Here is a 20,944-nt window from a genome sequence, read left to right on the forward strand (position 1 = left end):
ATAATGATATTATATTATATTATAATAATTTAATATAATAAAACATTAATATTATAAGATACCATAATGTAATATAATATTATATTATAATAATATATTAATAATAATAATATTATAATAATATATCCCTGAGTTTCTCTCTAATAATAATGATAATGATATTATATTATATTATAATAATTTAATGTAATAAAACATTAATATTATAACATACCATAATGTAATATAATATTATATTATAATAATATATTAATAATAATAATATTATAATAATATATCCCTGAGTTTCTCTCTGTCTCTCTAATAATAATAGTAATAATATAAAATATATTATATATAATATATATAATATAATAGATCCCCTCTCTGTAGTAGTAATAATAGTAATAATAATAATAATAATAATAGTATAATAATATAATTGTTCATTCGTTCAGTCGTCTCCGACTCTTCGTGACCTCATGGACCAGCCCACGCCAGAGCTCCCTGTCGGCCGTCACCACCCCCAGCTCCTTCAAGGTCAGTCCAGTCACTTCAAGGATGCCATATAATAATACTGTAATAATATATGCCCGAGTCTCTCTCTAATAATAATGATAATAAGATGATATTATAATAATTTAATATAATATAATATTAATACTATTATAACATACCATAATATAATATAACTAATATATTATTATTATTATAATATAATAATATTATATAATAATTACATCATAATAATGGTATTATAATAATATATCCCCGAGTCTCTCTCTGTCTCTCTAATAATAATAGTAATAATATAAAATATATTATATTTAATATATATAATATAATATATTCCCTCTCTGAAGTAATAATAATAATAGTAATATAATAATATAATAATATTGTAATAATATATCCCTGAGTTTCTCTCTAATAATAATAATAATAATAATAATGATAATTATAATATGATATTATATTATAATATTTTAATATAATAAAATATTAATAATATTATAACATACCATAATATAATTAATATATTATTATAATTAATTTATTATTATTATATATTAATAATGATATTATAATAATATATCCCTGAGCCTTTCTCTGTCTTTCTAATAATAATAGTAATAATATAAAATATATTATATTTAATATATATAATATAATATATTCCCTCTCTGAAGTAATAATAATAATAATAGTAATATAATAATATAATAATATTGTAATAATATATCCCTGAGTTTCTCTCTAATAATAAGAATTATTATTATCATAATTATAATATGATATTATATTATAATATTTTAATATAATAAAATATTAATAATATTATAACATACCATAATATAATATAATAAATTAATTATTATAATTAATTAATTATTATTATTATATATTAATAATGATATTATAATAATATATCCCTGAGCCTTTCTCTGTCTTTCCAATAATAATAGTAATAATAATATATAATATATATTATATAATATATCTCCCTCCCTGTAGTAATAATAATAATATATTGTAATAATATATCACTGAGTCTATCTCAATAACAACAACAACAACAACAAAACAACAACATAAGAGTAATAGTAATAGTGATATAATAATATAATATGATATAATAATATTATTAAATATATCCCCCTCTTTGTAGTAGTAATAATAATAATAATAGAATTGTAATAATATATCACTGAGTCTATCTCAATAATAACAACAAGAAGAAGAAGAACATAAGAGTAATAGTGATATAATAATATAATATGATATATCATTAATATTATTATTATTATTATTATTATTATATAATAATAATAAAAAATAAGAAATGGCAACATTCACACTTGCTTTAACAGAGAAGGGTTCTTTCTCCATAGGCATATGTATGCTCCACTTGCTTCACTGTCTACAGAACCTCTGAAGATGCCATTAGCCACAGATGTAGGTGAAACGTCAGGAGAGAATGCTGCTCAAACATGGCCATGCAGCCCGGAAAGCTCACAGCAACCCAACTCCTTGCTCCTTCCTTCTCCAACTCTGTCTCCCTTCCGTTGCACAGCCCCAAAAGGAACAACAACTCAGCGATCCCGGCGAGAGTGACATGGACACCCTCCGGAGTGGCCCCTTTTGGGATTTCCTCAACCTCGAGCTGGCCTATAAGGCTCCTTGGGAGCACGAAGAAGGAGCCGAGTTTTCGGAAGACGAGCATCCAAGAAGCCAGACCCTGCCAGGTATATTTTGGGATTTGGCCCGAAGCTGATTGGGAGGAATGCCTTGAATGATAACAACAGGGACTCCGAAAGAGTTAAGGCAAGGCAACACCCCGGGGCTAGACGGGCCCAGCAGGAAATGCCCGGAGGCGGAAGAGGAGCGTGGAAATCACAGAAGGAAGGAGGAGGGACACTTCCGCTTCCGATTCTGCCTCTTCCCCCTCTTTCCTCCCTCTTCTTCCTCCTTGTCTTGCCTTTTTCACTGGAATGGAGAGAGAATTGGGGAGAGTTCCTTTAATTGGAGGAAAAAGGGAGTGTCGGATAAGAGCATCAGATAAGACAGAAGGTCGGATAAGCGAAGGTCGGATAAGCGAGACTCTACTGGAGATAGATAGATAGATAGATAGATAGATAGATAGATGGACAGATTAGAAGGACAAGGGGAGGCTGGCTTAGTTGGTAAGCAGATAGATGATAGAGTAGAAGGAAGGAAGGAAATGAAAGAAGGGAAGAGCGTCAGATAAGACAGTGAAGGTCGGATAAGCGTGACTCTACCATAGATAGATAGATGATAGATAGATAGATAGATAGATAGATAGATAGATAGATGGATGAACGGATGAATGGATGGGCAGATAGATAGAGGATGGATGAATGGATGGATAAATAGATGGATGGATAGATAGATGGATTGATGGATGGATAAATAGATGGAGGGATGGATGGATAGGTAGATAAATGGATGAATGGATGAATGGATAGATGGATGGATAGGTAGATAAATGGATGGATGGATGGATAAATAGATGGGTGGATGGATGGATTGATGGATGGATGAATGGATGAATGGATGGATGGATAAATAGAAGGATGGATAAATAGAAGGATGGATGAATAGGTAGATAAATGGATGGATGGATAAATGGATGGATGGATGAATAAATAAATAGATGGATGGATGGATGGATGGATGGATGGGTAGATAAATGGATGGATGGATGGATGGATGGATGGATGGATAGATGGAGGGCTTGATAAATAGATGGATGCATAGATGGATGGATGGATAGGTAGATAAATGGATGGATGGATAAATAGATGGATTGATAGATGGATAGATAGGTAGATAAATGGATGGATGGATAAATAGATGGATGGATAGATGGATTGATGGATGGATAGATGGATGGATGGATGGATGAATTGATGGATGGATAAATAGATGGATGGATAGATGGATAGATGGATGGATAAATGGATGGATAAATAGAAAGATGGATGGATGGATGGATGGATGGATGGATGGATGGATGGATAGGTAGATAAATGGATGGATGGATGGATGGATAGATGGATGGATGGATGGATAGGTAGAGATGGATTGATGGATAGGTAGATAAATGGATGGATAGGTAGATAAATGGATAGATAAATGGATGGATGGATGGATAAATAGATGGATGCATAGATTGATGGATGGATGGATAAATGGATGGATAGATGGATGGATGGATGGATAGGTAGATAAATGGATGGATGGATAAATACATGGATGGATAGATGGATGTATGGATGGATAGATGGATAGATGGATGGATGGATGGATGGATAAATGGATGGATGGATAAATAGATGGATGGATGGATAAATAGATGGATGGATGGATAGATAGATAGATAGATAGATAGATAGATGATAGATAGATGATAGATAGATAGATAGATGGATGGATGGATGGATGGATGGATAGATAGACAGACAGACAGACAGATGAGAGGAAGGAGGAAAGCCTGGCTTAATCAGTAAGCAGATAGATGATAGAGTAGAAGGAAGGAAGAAGTAAGAAAGGAAGGACGGAAGGAAATGATAGGATGGAAGAGCGTCGGATAAGACGGAATGTCGGATAAGCGAAGGTTGGATAAGTGAGACTCTACTGTAGATCGGTAGATAGTTTAAAAGACTTGCAGTGTGGCTTTTCTGACTCCTCCGCCTGGCTTTGCTTTCCTTGGCCTTATAGGCAACACAGAGCTGAGCGATACCCCCAATTCCTTGGGTCCCCCGAAACCGGCGGACTCGCTCCTTTCCACAGAGTGGGCCACCATGAAGAAGAAAGACGAGGCGACCGTAAGTTGAGAGATCTCAATTTTACTCTGTTTTTGAAGTCCCGGCGTCTTTGCAAACCAGTCATGGAATCGTACCTTATGTTTCTCTCTCTGCAGAGGCTGCTCTGCCACGGATTGCCCCCCACCCCAAAAGTCCACGTAAGTCCCATGCACTTTGATATCTTTGTTATAATCTGGATGGCCATCTATCAGGAAGGCTTTGATGGTGTCTTCCTTCCTGATATGTGGACTAGATGGCCTTTGGAGGTCCCTCCCGATTCTGTGATTATCTGAAATCCTAAGCATTTTGGATAAGAGTTGGAAGAGACCACAAGGGCAGGAAGACACAGTCAAAGCACTCCTGACAGAGGGTCATCCGCCAACGTGATCACACTTTTAAATGTCAATCAAAATACGTTCCTAAAGCTTTCATTCTACATTTTTTTGCCAGATGGGAGCCTGTTTCTCCAAAGTCTTCAACGGCTGCCCGTTGAAAATCAATTCAGCCACGACGTGGATCCACCCGGAAACGAGAGGTAAAACCCATCCGCATTCTGCCCTGAAGTTTTCAAATCTGCCAATCATTCAATCTAATGCAGTTTCCCTTCTGGCGCAGATCTCTACCTGTTGGTAGGTGCGGACGAAGGCATTTATACCCTCAACCTGCATGAACTGCATGAAGATACCATGGAGAAGGTAGGAGTCATCATCGTCATCCTATATTATTGTTATTATTATTAATAGTAGTATATTATTATTATTATTATTATTATTATTATTATTATTGGTATATTATTATTATTATTATTATTGGCATATTATTATTATTATTATTATTATTGGTATAGTATTATTTGAATATTACTATTATTATTTGTATATATAATTACCAGAAATAATAAGCAACAGCAGCCAGGAGACAGGTGTTTTTAAAGTCTCTTCCTCAGTCCCCTTCCTCCTCTTAGCTGGCTTGGGAGGGGGAGAGTAGCAGGATTTCCTCCTTCTCCTCCTGAGGTGGCAGTCAGATGGAGTAAGCAAGAGCCAGGAGACAGATGTTTCCTCCTTCTCCTCCTGAGGTGGCAGGCAGATGTAGTAAGCAACAGCCAGGAGACAGATGTTTCCTCCTTCTCCTCCTGAGGTGGCAGGCAGATGTAGTAAGCAACAGCCAGGAGACAGATGTTTCCTCCTTCTTCTCCTGAGGTGGCAGGCAGATGTAGTAAGCAACAGCCAGGAGACAGGTGTTTTTAAAGTCTCTTTCTCAGTCCCCTTCCTCCTCTTAGCTGGCTTGGGAGGGGGAGAGTAGCAGCAGGGTTTCCTCCTCCTCCTGAGGTGGCAGGCAGATGTAGAAAGCAACAGCCAGGAGACAGGTGTTTTTAAAGTCTCTTCCTCAGTCCCCTTCCTCTTCTTAGCTGGCTTGGGAGAAGCAGCAGGATTTCCTCCTTCTCCTCCTGAGGTGGCAGGCAGATGTAGTAAGCAACAGCCAGGGGACAGGTGTTTTTAAAGAATCTTCCTCAGTCCCCTTTCTTCTCTTAGCTGGCTTGGGAGGGGGGGAGTAGCAGGATTTCCTCCTCCTCCTGAGGTGGCAAGCAGATGTAATAAGCAACAGCCAGGAGACAGGTGTTTTTAAAGACTCTTCCTCAGTCCCCTTCCTCCTCTTAGCTGGCTTGGGAGGGGGAAAGTAGCAGTAGGATTTCCTCCTTCTCCTCCTGAGGTGGCAGGCAGATGTAGTAAGCAAAAGCCAGGAGACAGGTGTTTTTAAAGACTCATCCTCACTCCCCTTCCTCCTCTTAGCTGGCTTGGAGGCGGAGAGTAGCATTAGGATTTCCTCCTTCTCCTCCTGAGGTGGCAGGCAGATGTAGTAAGCAACAGCCAGGAGAAAGATGTTTCCTCCTTCTCCTCCTGAGGTGGCAGGCAGATGTAGTAAAGAACAGCCAGGAGACAGGTGTTTTTAAAGTCTCCTCCTCAGTCCCCTTCCTCCTCTTAGCTGGCTTGAGAGGAGGAGAGTAGCAGCAGGATTTTCTCCTTCTCCTCCTGAGGTGGCAGGCAGGTGTAGTAAGCAACGGCCAGGAGACAAGTGTTTTTAAAGCCTCTTCCTCAGTCCCCTTCATCCTCTTAGCTGGCTTGGAGGTGGGGGAGAAGCAGCAGGATTTCCTCCTTCTCCTCCTGAGGTGGCAGGCAGATGTAGTAAGCAACAGCCAGGAGACAGGTGTTTTGAAAGTCTCTTCCTCAGTCCCCTTCCTCCTCTTAGCTGGCTTGGAAGGGGAGAGTAGCAGCAGGATTTCCTCCTTCTCCTCCTGAGGTGGCAGGCAGATGTAGTAAGCAACAGCCAGGGTACAGATGTTTTTAAAGACTCATCCTCAGTCCCCTTCCTCCTCTTAGCTGGCTTGGGAGGGGGAAAGTAGCAGTAGGATTTCCTCCTTCTCCTCCTGAGGTGGCAGGCAGATGTAGTAAGCAACAGCCAGGAGACAGGTGTTTTTAAAGCCTCTTCCTCAGTCCCCTTCCTTCTCTTAGCTGGCTTCGGGGGGGGGGGGGGGGAGAGAAGTGGCAGGATTTCCTCCTTCTCCTCCTGAGGTGGCAGGCAGATGTAGTAAGCAAGAGCCAGGAGACAAATGTTTCCTCCTCCTCCTGAGGTGGCAGACAGATGTAGTAAGCAACAGCCAGGAGACAGATGTTTCCTCCTTCTCCTCCTGAGGTGGCAGGCAGATGTAGTAAGCAACAGCCAGGAGACAGATGTTTCCTCCTTCTCCTCCTGAGGTGGCAGGCAGATGTAGTAAGCAAGAGCCAGGAGCCAGATGTTTCCTCCTTCTCCTCCTGAGGTGGCAGGCAGATGTAGCAAGCAAGAGCCAGGAGACAGATGTTTCCTCCTTCTCCTCCTGAGGTGGCAGGCAGATGTAGCAAGCAAGAGCCAGGAGACAGATGTTTCCTCCTTCTCCTCCTGAGGTGGCAGGCAGATGTAGTAAGCAACAGCCAGGAGACAGATATTTCCTCCTTCTCCTCCTGAGGTGGCAGGCAGATGTAGCAAGCAAGAGCCAGGAGACAGATGTTTCCTCCTTCTCCTCCTGAGGTGGCAGGCAGATGTAGTAAGCAACAGCCAGGAGACAGATGTTTCCTCCTTCTTCTCCTGAGGTGGCAGGCAGATGTAGTAAGCAACAGCCAGGAGACAGATGTTTCCTCCTTCTCCTCCTGAGGTGGCAGCCAGATATAGCAAGCAAGAGCCAGGAGACAGATGTTTCCTCCTTCTCCTCCTGAGGTGGCAGGCAGATGTAGTAAGCAACAGCCAGGAGACAGATGTTTCCTCCTTCTCCTCCTGAGGTGGCAGCCAGATATAGCAAGCAACAGCCAGGAGACAGGTGTTTTTAAAGTCTCTTCCTCAGTCCCCTTCCTCCTCTTAGCTGGCTTGAGAGGGGGAGGGGAGAGAAGCGGCAGGATTTCCTCCTTCTCCTCCTGAGGTGGCAGGCAGATGTACTAAGCAACAGCCAGGAGACAGGTGTTTTTAAAGTCTCTTCCTCAGTCCCCTTTCTCTTCTTAGCTGGCTTGGGGGGGGGGGGGAAGAACCAGCAGAATTTCCTCCTTCTCCTCCTGAGGTGGCAGGCAGATGTAGTAAGCAAGAGCCAGGAGACAAATGTTTCCTCCTCCTCCTGAGGTGGCAGACAGATGTAGTAAGCCACAGCCAGGAGACAGGTGTTTTTAAAGACTCATCCTCAGTCCCCTTCCTCCTCTTAGCTGGCTTGGGAGGGGGAGAGTAGCAGCAGGATTTCCTCCTTCTCCTCCTGAGGTGGCAGGCTGATGTAGTAAGCCACAGCCAGGAGACAGGTGTTTCCTCCTTCTCCTCCCGAGGTGGCAGGCAGATGTAATAAGCAACATCCAGGAGACAGGTGTTTTTAAAGACTCATCCTCAGTCCCCTTCCTCCTCTTAGATTATTATTATTATTATTATTATTATTATTATTATTATTATTGTATTATTATTATATGCATTATAATAGTGTTTATGATCCAAGAAGCAATGGTTTCTCTCCTTTCTTTCTCCAGCTGCTTCCCCATCGGTGCGCTTGGCTCTACTGTATGAACAATGTACTACTGACCTTAGCTGGTGAGTAACTCTTGCAAAACTACAACTCCCTGGATCCCATCGCCTTGAGCCATGGCGGGTCAAGGTGTGCTCGAACTTTGCCTCTTTAGGGAAGTCTTCCCAGGTGTCCTCCCATAACCTCCTGGGCCTCTTCGAGCAGCGGCGACAGCTGCAGAAGCGCCAGGTTCCGCTTTCCCTCGCTACCAACCGGCTGACGGAGAGGATCATCCCAAGGTAGGGGGAAATGTCCAGGTGGCCATCTGTCGGGAGGGCTTGCATGAGGTCTTCCTGACACCTTTTTGTCCCTTTTTGGCAGGAAATTTGCACTGTCAGCCAAGATCCCGGACACCAAAGGATGCTTGAAATGCCGCGTAGGTGGGTCTGTGTCTCTTTTGCACCTTTCTGATATGAAAGTTGAGACATACAAGCCCTCCCGACAGATGGCCATCCAGCCATCTGTCCAACTGGGACTTCTTTGATGGTGACTGCCTTCATGTTAGTCGGCTTGAGTCCCCACGGGGAGAAAGGCAGGGATATAAATAAGGATAATTTTGATGATGATGATGATGATGATGATGATAATTAAAATTAATAATTAATAATAATAATAAAAATATTTGATAATAATATAATAATATAATGATAATGATAATAATAATTGATAATAAAAAAATAATATTTAATAATAATATAATAATAATATTTTATAATAATATAATAATATAATGATAATGATAATGATAATAATATTTGATAATAATAATATAATAATATAATATAATATAATATAATATAATGATAATAATAAAAATGGATAATAATATAATGATAATGATAATGATAATAATTGCTAATAATAAAATAATATTTAATAATGATATAATAATAATAATTTATAATAATATAATAATATAATGATAATGATAATAATAAAATAATAATATTTAATAATAATAAAATAATAATAATTTATAATAATATAATATATTGTAATGATAATAATAATTGATAATATAATAATATTTAATAATAATATAATAATATAATGATAATAATGTATAATAATATAATGATAAGAATTGATAATAAAATAATAAAATAATAATATAATATAATGTAATGATAATAATAAAAATGGATAATAATATAATAATATTTTATAATAATATAATAATATAATGATAATAATTGATATTAATAATTTATAATAATATAATAATATAATTATGATAATAATAATTAATAATAATATTTTATAATAATATAATAATTTATAATAATATAATGATAATGGTAATATTTGATAATGATAAAATAATAATATAATATAATGTAATGATAATAATAGTGATTGATAATAATAAAATAATAATATTTTAATAATATAATAATATATTGATGATAATAATAAAATAGTAATAATTGATAATAATATAATAATATAATGATAATGATAATAATAATTGATAATAATAAAATAATATTTTATAATAATATAATGATAATGATCATAGTATAATAATTATTATAATTATATAATAATAATAATATAAAATGCCATATTTCAATAATACAATAATATAATATAATAATACTATACATAATAATAATATAAAATGCCATATTTTAATACTACAATCATAATATAATAATGATAATATAATATAATACTATAAATAATGATGATGATGATGATGATGATACTGGATAATAATAAAAATGATACTGGAAAATTGCAAAAGCCGCAAAACAAACCTCTATGCAACTTGGATTGATTACGAAAAAGCAGTTGACTCACTGCCACATTGTTGGATTATCAAATGTCTAGATGTCATCGGGGTTTGTGAAAATATTAGAAAGTTCACTGAAAATGAACCCAGTTTTTTCCCCAAACCGGCAAATGCCTGTGAGGTTGGATGGCCATCTATCGGGAGAGCTTGATTGGTGTCCTCTTTCATGGCCTAATGGGGTTGGACAGCCTTGGGGTCTCTAGCATCCTATGATTCTGATGTGAACGTAGGTGAATCCATCCGTCTCGCCTTGCATTTCAGTCCGAAATCCGTACTCCGGGAGTACTTTCCTGTGCGCCGCCTTGCCCTCCAGCCTGGCATTGCTCCAGTGGTACGAACCACTACAGAAGTTCATGCTCTTGAAGGTAAGAGAGGAAGGCAGAGGGAAGGAAGGAAGGAAGGAAGGAAGGAAGGAAGGAAGGAAGGAAGGAAGGAAGGAAGGAAGGAAGGAAGGGGTCAAATGGGTTTGGAGGCCGAGAAAGCCACATTGTTGGATCATCAAGTGTCTAGATGTCATCGGGGTTTGTGAAAATATTAGAAAGTTCACTGTTTCCTCTCTTCCCAGCACGTCCCAGTGTTGTTGCCCAGTCCCTTGACCTTGTTTGAACTCTTGGTGGTGGAGGCAGAGGAATTCCCGCAGGTCTGCTTGGGGGTCGCCGGTAGCGACCAGCCGGGCACCGAGCTGCATTTCAGCATCCTTTCACTCAGCACCGGGCTTTGCACCGCAACTCCCTCTGGTAGGTTTAGCATTGGGGAAGTCAAACAGCAGAGTTTCTGAATTCCCAGATAATGAGGTCAGACTAGATGACCTCAAGGGTTTGTTTCCAGTAGTTCATCAACCCTTTTGTCCCCCTCTTCCTTGCAGGTCGGCCGCTTGTTTTGGCCAGCCACGTCACGCAGATGGACCGGGACACCGTCCTGGTGTGTTTCGAACGTACGTACGTTGCTTAGTTTTTTTGTTGCCCTTGGGTTGTTGTCTCTGTTGTGGAGTTGAAAGAGAAGAAAGAGTAACACACACATACAACACCTCTGCTAGTTAGGTATATGCATTCCTTCTCTCATTGCCTCCTCCAGCTGTGCAATTGGATGTACTATCTCAAAGGCAAGTAGTTAGTTACAATCCCCGGAATATTGCAGAGTCTTGGTCACAGTTGGCAGAGATTTCATAGCACAGCCTCTGGACCTTGTATCTCACCAGTTTGAATAAGCACACTTCCTCTATCATGTCCTACTCTTCTAGCTGCGCAATGGGATGGACTTTCTCAAAGGCAAGTAGTTAGTTCCAATCCCTGAAATGTTGCAGAGTCTTGGTCACAGTTGGCAGAGATTTCATAGCGCAGCCTCTGGACCTTGTATCTCACCAGCTTGAACAAGCACACTTCCTCTATCACTTCCTCCTCATCCAAATGCGCAATGGGATGGACTTTCTCAAAGGCAAGTAGTTAGTTCCAATCCCCGGTATGTTGCAGAGTCTTGGTCACAGTTGGCAGAGATTCCATAGCACAGCCTCTGGACCTTGTATCTCACCAGCTTGAATAAGCACACTTCCTCTATCACATCCTCCTCCTCCAGCTGTGCAGTGGTATGGACTTTCTCAAAGGCAAGTAGTTAGTTCCAATCCTCGAAATGTTGCAGAGTCTTGATCACAGTTGGCAGAGATTTCATAGCGCAACCTCTGGACCTTGTACCTCACCAGTTTGAATAAGCACACTTCCTCTATCATGTCCTACACTTCTAGCTGCGCAATGGGATGGACTGTCTCAAAGGCAAGTAGTTAGTTCGAATCCCTGGAATATTGCAGAGTCTTGGTCACAGTTAGCAGAGATTTCATAGCACAGCCTCTGGACCTTGTATCTCACCAGTTTGAATAAGCACACTTCCTCTATCATGTCCTACACTTCTAGCTGCGCAATGGGATGGACTTTCTCAAAGGCAAGTAGTTAGTTCGAATCCCCGGAATATTGCAGAGTCTTGGTCACAGTTGGCAGAGATTTCATAGCGCAGCCTCTGGACCTTGTATCTCACCAGCTTGAATAAGCACACTTCCTCTATCACATCCTACTTCTCCAGCTGCGCAATGGGATGGACTGTCTCAAAGGCAAGTAGTTCGTTCCAATCCCCGAAATGTTGCAGAGTCTTGGTCACAGTTGGCAGAGATTTCATAGCACAGCCTCTGGACCTTGTATTTCACCAGCTTGAATAAGCACACTTCCTCTATCACTTCCTCCTCTTCCAGCTGCGCAATGGGATGGACTTTCTAAAAGTCAAGTAGTTAGTTCCAATCCCTGAAATGTTGCAGAGTCTTGGTCACAGTTAGCAGAGATTTCATAGCACAGCCTCTGGACCTTGTATCTCACCAGCTCGAATCAACACACTTGAGCTCTGCCTTTCGTCCAAACTCCTTTGGAGGTTGACTCTTCAGTCGTTGCTACATACAACTATTTACAGGTCTGCTATCAGCATACAGGGATAGTCACAACCTTAGCAAGACACTCACACGACGAGGATGGTGATGGATTGACAGATGCAGAGAGAGCATGGCAAGGAATCAAAGATGGCAGAGAGCAAGCACAGGGCAAAGAGGAAGTGCACGTAGAAGGGAGAAATGACTCTAGGATCCCATCTCCACTCTCTTAACCTTTTAGTGGACTGTGCTGTGAACACATGTCCATCAGAACTGTATTTTGCCATACACTTGGAGGAAGAAGCAATGCATTCTGATCTATTGCAGCATTTTCTCCCTGACAGTCTCAGTGTCTCCCTTGACTCTCTTTCTCTCCTTCCCATAGGCTGCGTGAGGGTGGTCAACCTGCGAGGGGTTCCCCAGGGCGCACTCACGCCGGAGCTCACCTTCAACTTCCCCATTGAGACCATTGGTAGGTTATTCCTCCATGCATGAGTGCCCCTCACCTGGAATGACCCCTGTGGTGCAGAGTCTTGGTCACAGTTAACAGAGATTTCATATCACTGCCTCTGACCTTGTATCTCACCAGTTTGAGGCCCCTTCTACAATGATATATAATCCAGATTCTCAAAGCAAATAATCCACATTATTTGCCTAGAACTGGATTATATGGGTCTGTCTACACTGGAATGACCCCTGTGTCCTTGAGCCAACTATGTGGTGCAGAGTCTTGGTTACAGTTAACAGAGATTTCATATCACAGCCTCTGACCTTGTATCTCACCAACTTGAGGCCCCTTCTATCCTGTTATATAATCCACATTATTTGCCTAGAACTGGATTATATGAGTCTGTCTACACTGGAATGACCCGTGTCCTTTAGCCAACGATGTGGTACAGAGTCTTGGTCAGTGTTAACAGAGATTTCATATCACAGCTTCTGACCTTGTATCTCACCCACTTGAAGCCCCTTCTGCAATGTTATATAATCTAGATTCTCAAAGCAAATAATCCACATTATTTGCTTAGAACCAGATTATACGAGTCTATCTACACTGGAATGACCCCTGTGCCCTTTTGCCAACTTTGTGGTGCAGAGTCTTGGTCACAGTTAACAGAGATTTCATATCACAGCTTCTGACCTTGTATCTCACCAACTTGAGGCTCCTTCTATACTGTTATATAATCCACATTATTTGCTTAGAACTGGATTATGTGAGTGTATCTACACTGGAATGACTTCTCTGTCCTTGAGCCAACTATGTGGTGCAGAGTCTTGGTTACAGTTAACAGAGATTTCATATCACTGCCTCTGACCTTGTACCTCACTAACTTTGGCCTCTTCTCCAGTGTTATATGATCCAGATTCCCAAAGCAAATAATCCACATTATTTGCCTAAAACTGGATTATATGAGTCTATCTACACTGGAATGACCCCTGTGTCCTTGAGTCAACAGTGTGGTGCAGAGTCTTGGTCAGTGTTAACAGAGATTTCATATCACAGCCTCTGACCTTGTATCTCACCAACTTGAGGCCCCTTCTGCAATGTTATATAATCTAGATTCTCAAAGCAAATAATCCACATTATTTGCTTAGAACCAGATTATACGAGTCTATCTACACTGGAATGACCCCTGTGCCCTTTTGCCAACTTTGTGGTGCAGAGTCTTGGTTACAGTTAACAGAGATTTCATATCACAGCTTCTGACCTTGTATTTCACTAACCTGAGGCTCCTTCTATACTGTTATATAATCCACATTATTTGGTTAGAACTGGATTATAAGAGTCTATCTACACTGGAATGACTCCTGTGTCCTTGAGCCAACAGTGGTGCAGAGTCTTGGTCAGTGTTAACAGAGATTTCATATCACAGCTTCTGACCTTGTATCTCACCCACTTGAGGCCCCTTCGATACTGTTATATAATCCACATTATTTGCTTAGAACTGGATTATACGAGTCTATCTACACTGGAATGACCCCTGTGTCCTTGAGCCAACTATGTGGTGCAGAGTCTTGGTCACAGTTAACAGAGATTTCATATCACAACTTCTGACCTTATATCTCACTAACTTGAGGCTCCTTCTATACTGTTATATAACCCACATTATTTGCTTAGAACTGGATTATATGATTATATGAGTGTATCTACACTGGAATGACCCTTGTGTCTTTTAGTCAACTATGTGGTGCAGAGTCTTGGTTACAGTTAACAGAGATTTCATATCACTGCCTCTGACCTTGTATTATCACGTGTTTACTGTATCTAAAACCACAGATTTCTCTCTCCCTCATTCATTATTATTATTATTATTATTATTATTATTAAATAATTAAAAATTAAAAATAGATCTAAATCCACAGATTTCTTTCGCTCCCATTTATTATTATTATTATTATTATTAAATAAATAAATAAATAAATAAATAAAAATTAAGAATAGGTCTAAAACCACAGGTTTCTTTCTCTCTTATTTATTGTTGTTGTTGTTGTTGTTGTTGTTGTTGTTAATGTATGGATTTCCCCGCAGTGTGCCTTCAAGACAGCGTCTTGGCCTTCTGGAAGCACGGCATGCAAGGACGAAGCCTAGAATCCAATGAGGTGAGCTCAAAACAGCATGAGATATACCCTAAGAGTAAAATAATAGCACTGCATCACATCGCTGGTTCACATCTCTCCGAAGCTCTAGGTGCTCTTACTGCCTATTACAGGGAAAACCAACTGATCCCTAATCCATCTAAAACACAGACGTGCGCCTTTCACCTTAAGAACAGACAAGCATCCCGAGCTCTGGGGATTATTACTTGGGAAGGAATCCCACTGGAGCATTGCAGCACACCCAAATACCTGGGAGTCACTCTGAACCGTGCTCTGACCTACAAGAAGCACTGCCTGAACATCAAACAAAAGGTGGGGACTAGAAACAATATCATACGAAAGCTGACTGGCACAGCCTGGGGATCACAACCAGACACAGTGAAGACATCTGCCCTTGCGCTATGCTACTCTGCTGCTGAGTACGCATGCCCAGTGTGGAACACATCTCACCACGCTAAAAGAGTGGGTGTGGCTCTTAATGAGACATGCCACATTATCATGGGCTGACTGGCACAACCTGGAGATCACAACCAGACACAGTGAAGACATCTGCCGTTGCGCTGTGCTACTCTGCTGCTGAGTACGCATGCCCAGTGTGGAGCACATCTCACCACGCTAAAACAGTGGGTGTGGCTCTTAATGAGACATGCCGCATTATCATGGGCTGACTGGCACAACCTGGAGATCACAACCAGACACAGTGAAGACATCTGCCCTTGCGCTATGCTACTCTGCTGCTGACTATGCATGCCCAGTGTGGAACACATCTCACCACACTAAAACAGTGGATGTGGCTCTTCATGAGATATGGAGTGTTCGCGCGCCACACCACTGGAGAAATTACACTGCTTAGCCGGTATTGCACCACCTGACATCCGCCGGGAAGTAGCAGCCAATAGTGAAAGGACCAAGGCAGAGACACCTCCAGCTCATCCCCTGTTTGGGTATCAGCCAGCACGTCGATGACTTAAATCTAGAAATAGTTTTCTAAGATCTACAGAGACACTCGCTGGAACACCCCAGCAAGCGAGAGTCCAAAAGTGGCAGGCCCAAACCCAGCACCTCAATTCATGGGTGATACCAGATGAGAGACTCCCCCCTGGGCACACAGAAGACTGGGCGACTTGGAAGGCGCTGAACAGACTGCTCTCAGGCACCACGAGATGCAGAGCCAATCTTCAGAAATGGGGCCACAAAGTGGAATCCTTGGCATGCGGGTGTGGAGAAGAGCAAACCACTGACCACCTGCTGCAATGCAACCTGAGCCCTGCCACATGCACAAGGGAGGACCTTCTTGCGGCAACACCAGAGGCACTCCAAGGGGACAGATACTGGTCAAAGGACATTTAACCAACTACCAAATTTGCAAAATCTGTGTGTATTTTTTTCCTTTTCCTTTTTAATCTGTGTGTTTGTTTTGCTCTGTTAGAATTGTAATACAATGGTTGCTGATGACACGACAAATAAATAAATATAACTGCATCACATTATGATTTTTGTCCCTGGGTTGTAAATCTCATTTCCTAATTGGTTCTATCATAAAAATATGGGGAAAGTTTATGAATGTCCAATTTCCTATCTAACTCCCACCCAATTTAGGTTCAATTGTTTACCTGAAATTCTTGGGACTAGAAGTGTTCCATATTTTGGAATTTTTGGATACTTGCATATTGATATCATAACCAAATATACAGGAATTTCCTGCTAAGTTTTGACTTTGTTCCTCAACAGGTAACACAGGAGGTAACGGACGAGTCCAGAGTATTCCGGGTTTTGGGAGCTCATAGGTGAGTCTATCAGCAAGTGGGATAATAATCGTCATTATTGATTAATAATAATAATAATAATAATAATAATTGATAATAATAATTCACTTTATTTCCTATTAATATAATATTTATAATAATAATAATCATTACTGATTAATAATAATATAATTTGGTAATAATAATTCACTTTATTTCCTATTAATATAATATTTATAATAGTAATAATCATTATTGAATAATAATAATATAATTTGGTAATAATAATTCACTTTATTTCCTATTAATATAATATTTATAATAATAATAATCATTATTGAATAATAATAATATAATTTGATAATAATAATTCACTTTATTTCCCATTAATATAATATTTATAATAATAATAATCATTATTGAATAATAATAATATAATTTGATAATAATAATTCTCTTTTTTCCTATTAATATAATATTTATAATAATAATAATCATTATTGAATAATAATAATATAATTTGATAATAATAATTCACTTTATTTCCTATTAATATAATATTTATAATAATAATCATTATTGAATAATAATAATAATGTAATTTGGTAATAATAATTCACTTTATTTCCTATTAAGATAATATTTATAATAATAAATTAATATTGTTAGGAAAATAGAAGGAAAATAATAATGGGAAATTTTATTTTAACTATTTTCCTACTAGCTGAATAATTTAATAAACATATAAAAATGTAATAATGAAATCTAATAAATAATATTAGTTCACTCTTATTTATTTCTCATTAAAGTTATTATTAGCACTATTGTTAAATTATTATTATAACATTATTCAGCTAGTAGGAAAATACTTAAAATACAGATTACCATTATTATTTTCCTACTATTTTCCTAACAATATTTATTATTATTATTATTATTATTATAAATATTATATTAATAGGAAATAAAGTGAATTGTAATTATCAAATTATATATTATATTATATTATATTATATTATATAATTATTATATTATATAATTATCAAATTATATTATTATATTATATATTATATTATATAATTTAATAATAATTTAACAATAGTACTAATAATTATTATATTAATAGGAAATAAAGTGAATTGTAATTATCAAATTATATAATTATTATTATTAATTATTAATAATATAATTATTATTATTAATATAATTTAATAATTATTTAATTAATAATTATTTAATAATCTTATTAATATAATTTAATAATAATTTAACAATAGTACTAATAATTATCATTGAATAATAATTCACTATTTATTTCTCAATACAGATATTATTATTAAACTCATTATTATTATTATTATTCAATAAGAATTCACTATTTATTTCTCATTAAAGTTATTATTATTAAAATCATTATTATCAAAGTATTAGTATTTTATATTATTATTAAATTATTGAGCTAGTGGGAAAATATTCTCATTAAAGTTATTATTATTAAAATCATTATTATCAAAGTATTAGTATTTTATATTATTATTAAATTATTATTGAGCTAGTGGGAAAATAATAATTTCATATAATAATTTAATTTAATGTAATAATAATATTGATTACAAATAACTAGAGTGAATTATTATTATTATTATTATTTGCTCTATTTAATAATAATAATAATAATAATAATAATAATGTAATAATAATAACATTGATTACAAATAAGTAGAGTGAATATTATTATTATTATTATTATTATTATTATTTGCTCTATTTATTTCTAGTTAAAGTGGAGTCAAACTACATTCATTCTCCAGCGTAGACTCACTCAGGCAATATAATTGTTCTCTGAATTGTGTCCGGAAACGAAACGGAGCTGTTGTAACAAGGGTATCATGTGTTTCCTGTATCCAAAGCCCTGCTTTTAAAAGCTCTGTGAAGTTTCTGCACACCATTCAAAGGCTGCCCGGCCATTGTGTTGCCGTAATCCGAACAGGATATTGTTCAAGCTTTCTGTCGCTGTGCCCAGATCGGATGCACACAGTTGGAAATGTGCAAAGACATTGCCAGTTATTAGGGCTGCTTGAACGAAAAATGCCTTTTTTGGGTTGGTCTGGATGGCCTTTGGGGGTCCCTTCCAACTTTATGATTTTGTGTATTATTATTATTATTATTATACTTTGGATGCAGCAGGGTGGCTATCAGGACGGCAGAACTGGGTTGGTCTGGATGGCCTTTGGGGGTCCCTTCCAACTTTACAATTATGTTTTTCTTCTCCAAACAAAGGGACATCATCCTCGAAAGTACTCCCACCGACAATCCAACGGCGCACAGCAACCTTTATATCCTGACGGGTCACGAGAGCAGCTACTGAGCAAAAGTTTCTGAGAACTTTCCGAAAAGTTTCCGAAGAGTTTTTGAAAAGTTTCCGAAAAGTTTCCAAGAAGTTTCCGAGAAGTTTCCAAAAAGTTTCCGAGACGTTTCCGAGAAGTTTCTGAGAAATTTCCAAAAAACTTCCGAAAAGTTTCCAGGAAGTTTTAGAGAGGTTTCCGAGAAGATTCTGAGAAAAGTTTCTGAAAATTTTTTGAGAACTTTCCGAAAAGTTTCCAAGAAGCTTCTGAAAATCTTCTGAAAAGTTTCCAAGACGTTTATGAGACGTTGCCGAGAAGTTTCTGAGAAATTTCTGAAAAGCTTCCAAAAAGTTTTCGGGAAGTTTCCGAGAAGTTTCCGAGAAGATTCTGAGAAAGGTTTCCGAAAAAATTTCGAGAACTTTCCCAAAAGTTTCCGAAAAGTTTCCAAGAAGCTTCTGAAAAGTTTCTGAAAAGTTTCTGAGATGTTTATGAGACATTGCCGAGAAGTTTCTGAGAAATTTCTGAAAAGCTTCCAAAAAGTTTTCGGGAAGTTTCCGAAAAGTTTTCGAGAAGTTTCCGAGAAGTTTCCTAGAAGATTCTGAGAAAAGTTTCTGAAAAAAATTCGAGAACTTTCCCAAAGGTTTCCAAAAAGTTTCCAAGAAGCTTCTGAAAAGCTTCTGAAAAGTTTCCAAGAAGTTTATGAGACGTTGCCGAGAAGTTTCTGAGAAATTTCTGAAAAGCTTCCAAAAAGTTTTCGGGAAGTTTCCGAGAAGATTCTGAGAAGATTCAAAAAAGCTTCCAAAAAGTTTCCGAAAAATTTCTGAGAACTCCGAAAAGTTTTCGAAAAGTTTCCGAGAAGTTTCTGAAAAGCTTCTGAAAAGCTTCCGAAATGTTTCTGAGACGTTTCTGAGAAGTTTCTGAGAAATTTCCGAAACACTTCCGAAAAGTTTCCAAAAAAATTCCGAGAACTTTCAGAAAAGTTTCCAAGAAGTTTCCGAAAAGTTTCTGAAAAATTTCCGAGAACTTTCTGAAAAGTTTCCGAAAAGTTTCTGAGAAGTTTCTGAGAAGATTCTGAAAAGCTTCCGAAAAGCTTCCGAAAAATTTCTGAGAACTTTCCGAAAAGTTTCCGAAAAGTTTCCGAGAAGTTTCCGAAAATCTTCCGAAAAATTTCCGAAGAGTTTCCGAAGACTCGCACATCTTATGCAACAGACGGTTGTTGTTGTTGTTGTTCCTGCACCTGTACGGAAGGAGATACTCCTCCTATTGTTGCCAAGAGGACAGACACTGTTTTTGGGATTCGATTGGGATTCGATTGGGATCCGTTCGGGATTTTCCTGAGATCCCGTCACCTCTCCGGACGGATCCAGCATCTTCCTGAGATATTTTTGTCGCAATAAAACCGACGGCTCGTTGTCGTCGTGGTCGGTTTTGGGGGGGATTTTGCCACCTCCCCTGCCTGATGCCTTAGGATTTGCTTGAACGCTCCCCCTTTTTTCATTTTTCACTATATGCATCCACGTGCAAGACAATCGTGCGCCACGACCCCTTCCTTTCTTTTGCACTGGAGCTTTAATTTAAAACACGTACCGTTCAGGGCACTTTTTTGAGATTCAGAGTTTATTTTCGGACGGACAAAAAGAGAGAAAAAATAGGTCAATTTATGTCTGCACTGCTGAATTACTGG

At 38.1% G+C, this 20,944-nt stretch overlaps 1 protein-coding gene across 1 annotated transcript in view; it reads left to right on the plus strand.

Annotated features, from left to right (window-relative positions):
- The window catches only part of MAP4K2 (mitogen-activated protein kinase kinase kinase kinase 2), a 73,048-nt gene extending 52,952 nt beyond the window's left edge, over positions 1-20,096 (plus strand). Inside the window, exons 17-31 of the mRNA XM_067472541.1 lie at positions 2,054-2,225; positions 4,222-4,328; positions 4,424-4,465; positions 4,758-4,842; positions 4,923-5,002; positions 8,339-8,399; positions 8,489-8,612; positions 8,695-8,753; positions 10,430-10,533; positions 10,734-10,905; positions 11,034-11,102; positions 12,958-13,044; positions 15,103-15,173; positions 16,902-16,957; positions 19,196-20,096. Coding sequence (XP_067328642.1) covers positions 2,054-2,225; positions 4,222-4,328; positions 4,424-4,465; positions 4,758-4,842; positions 4,923-5,002; positions 8,339-8,399; positions 8,489-8,612; positions 8,695-8,753; positions 10,430-10,533; positions 10,734-10,905; positions 11,034-11,102; positions 12,958-13,044; positions 15,103-15,173; positions 16,902-16,957; positions 19,196-19,283 — 1,377 coding nt within the window. The 3' untranslated portion in view covers positions 19,284-20,096. The remainder of the gene's footprint in view (positions 1-2,053; positions 2,226-4,221; positions 4,329-4,423; positions 4,466-4,757; positions 4,843-4,922; positions 5,003-8,338; positions 8,400-8,488; positions 8,613-8,694; positions 8,754-10,429; positions 10,534-10,733; positions 10,906-11,033; positions 11,103-12,957; positions 13,045-15,102; positions 15,174-16,901; positions 16,958-19,195) is intronic.
- Positions 20,097-20,944: the final 848 nt, after the last annotated feature.

This window comes from Anolis sagrei, chromosome 12 (assembly GCF_037176765.1).
Source record: "Anolis sagrei isolate rAnoSag1 chromosome 12, rAnoSag1.mat, whole genome shotgun sequence".
NCBI lineage: Eukaryota > Metazoa > Chordata > Lepidosauria > Squamata > Dactyloidae > Anolis > Anolis sagrei.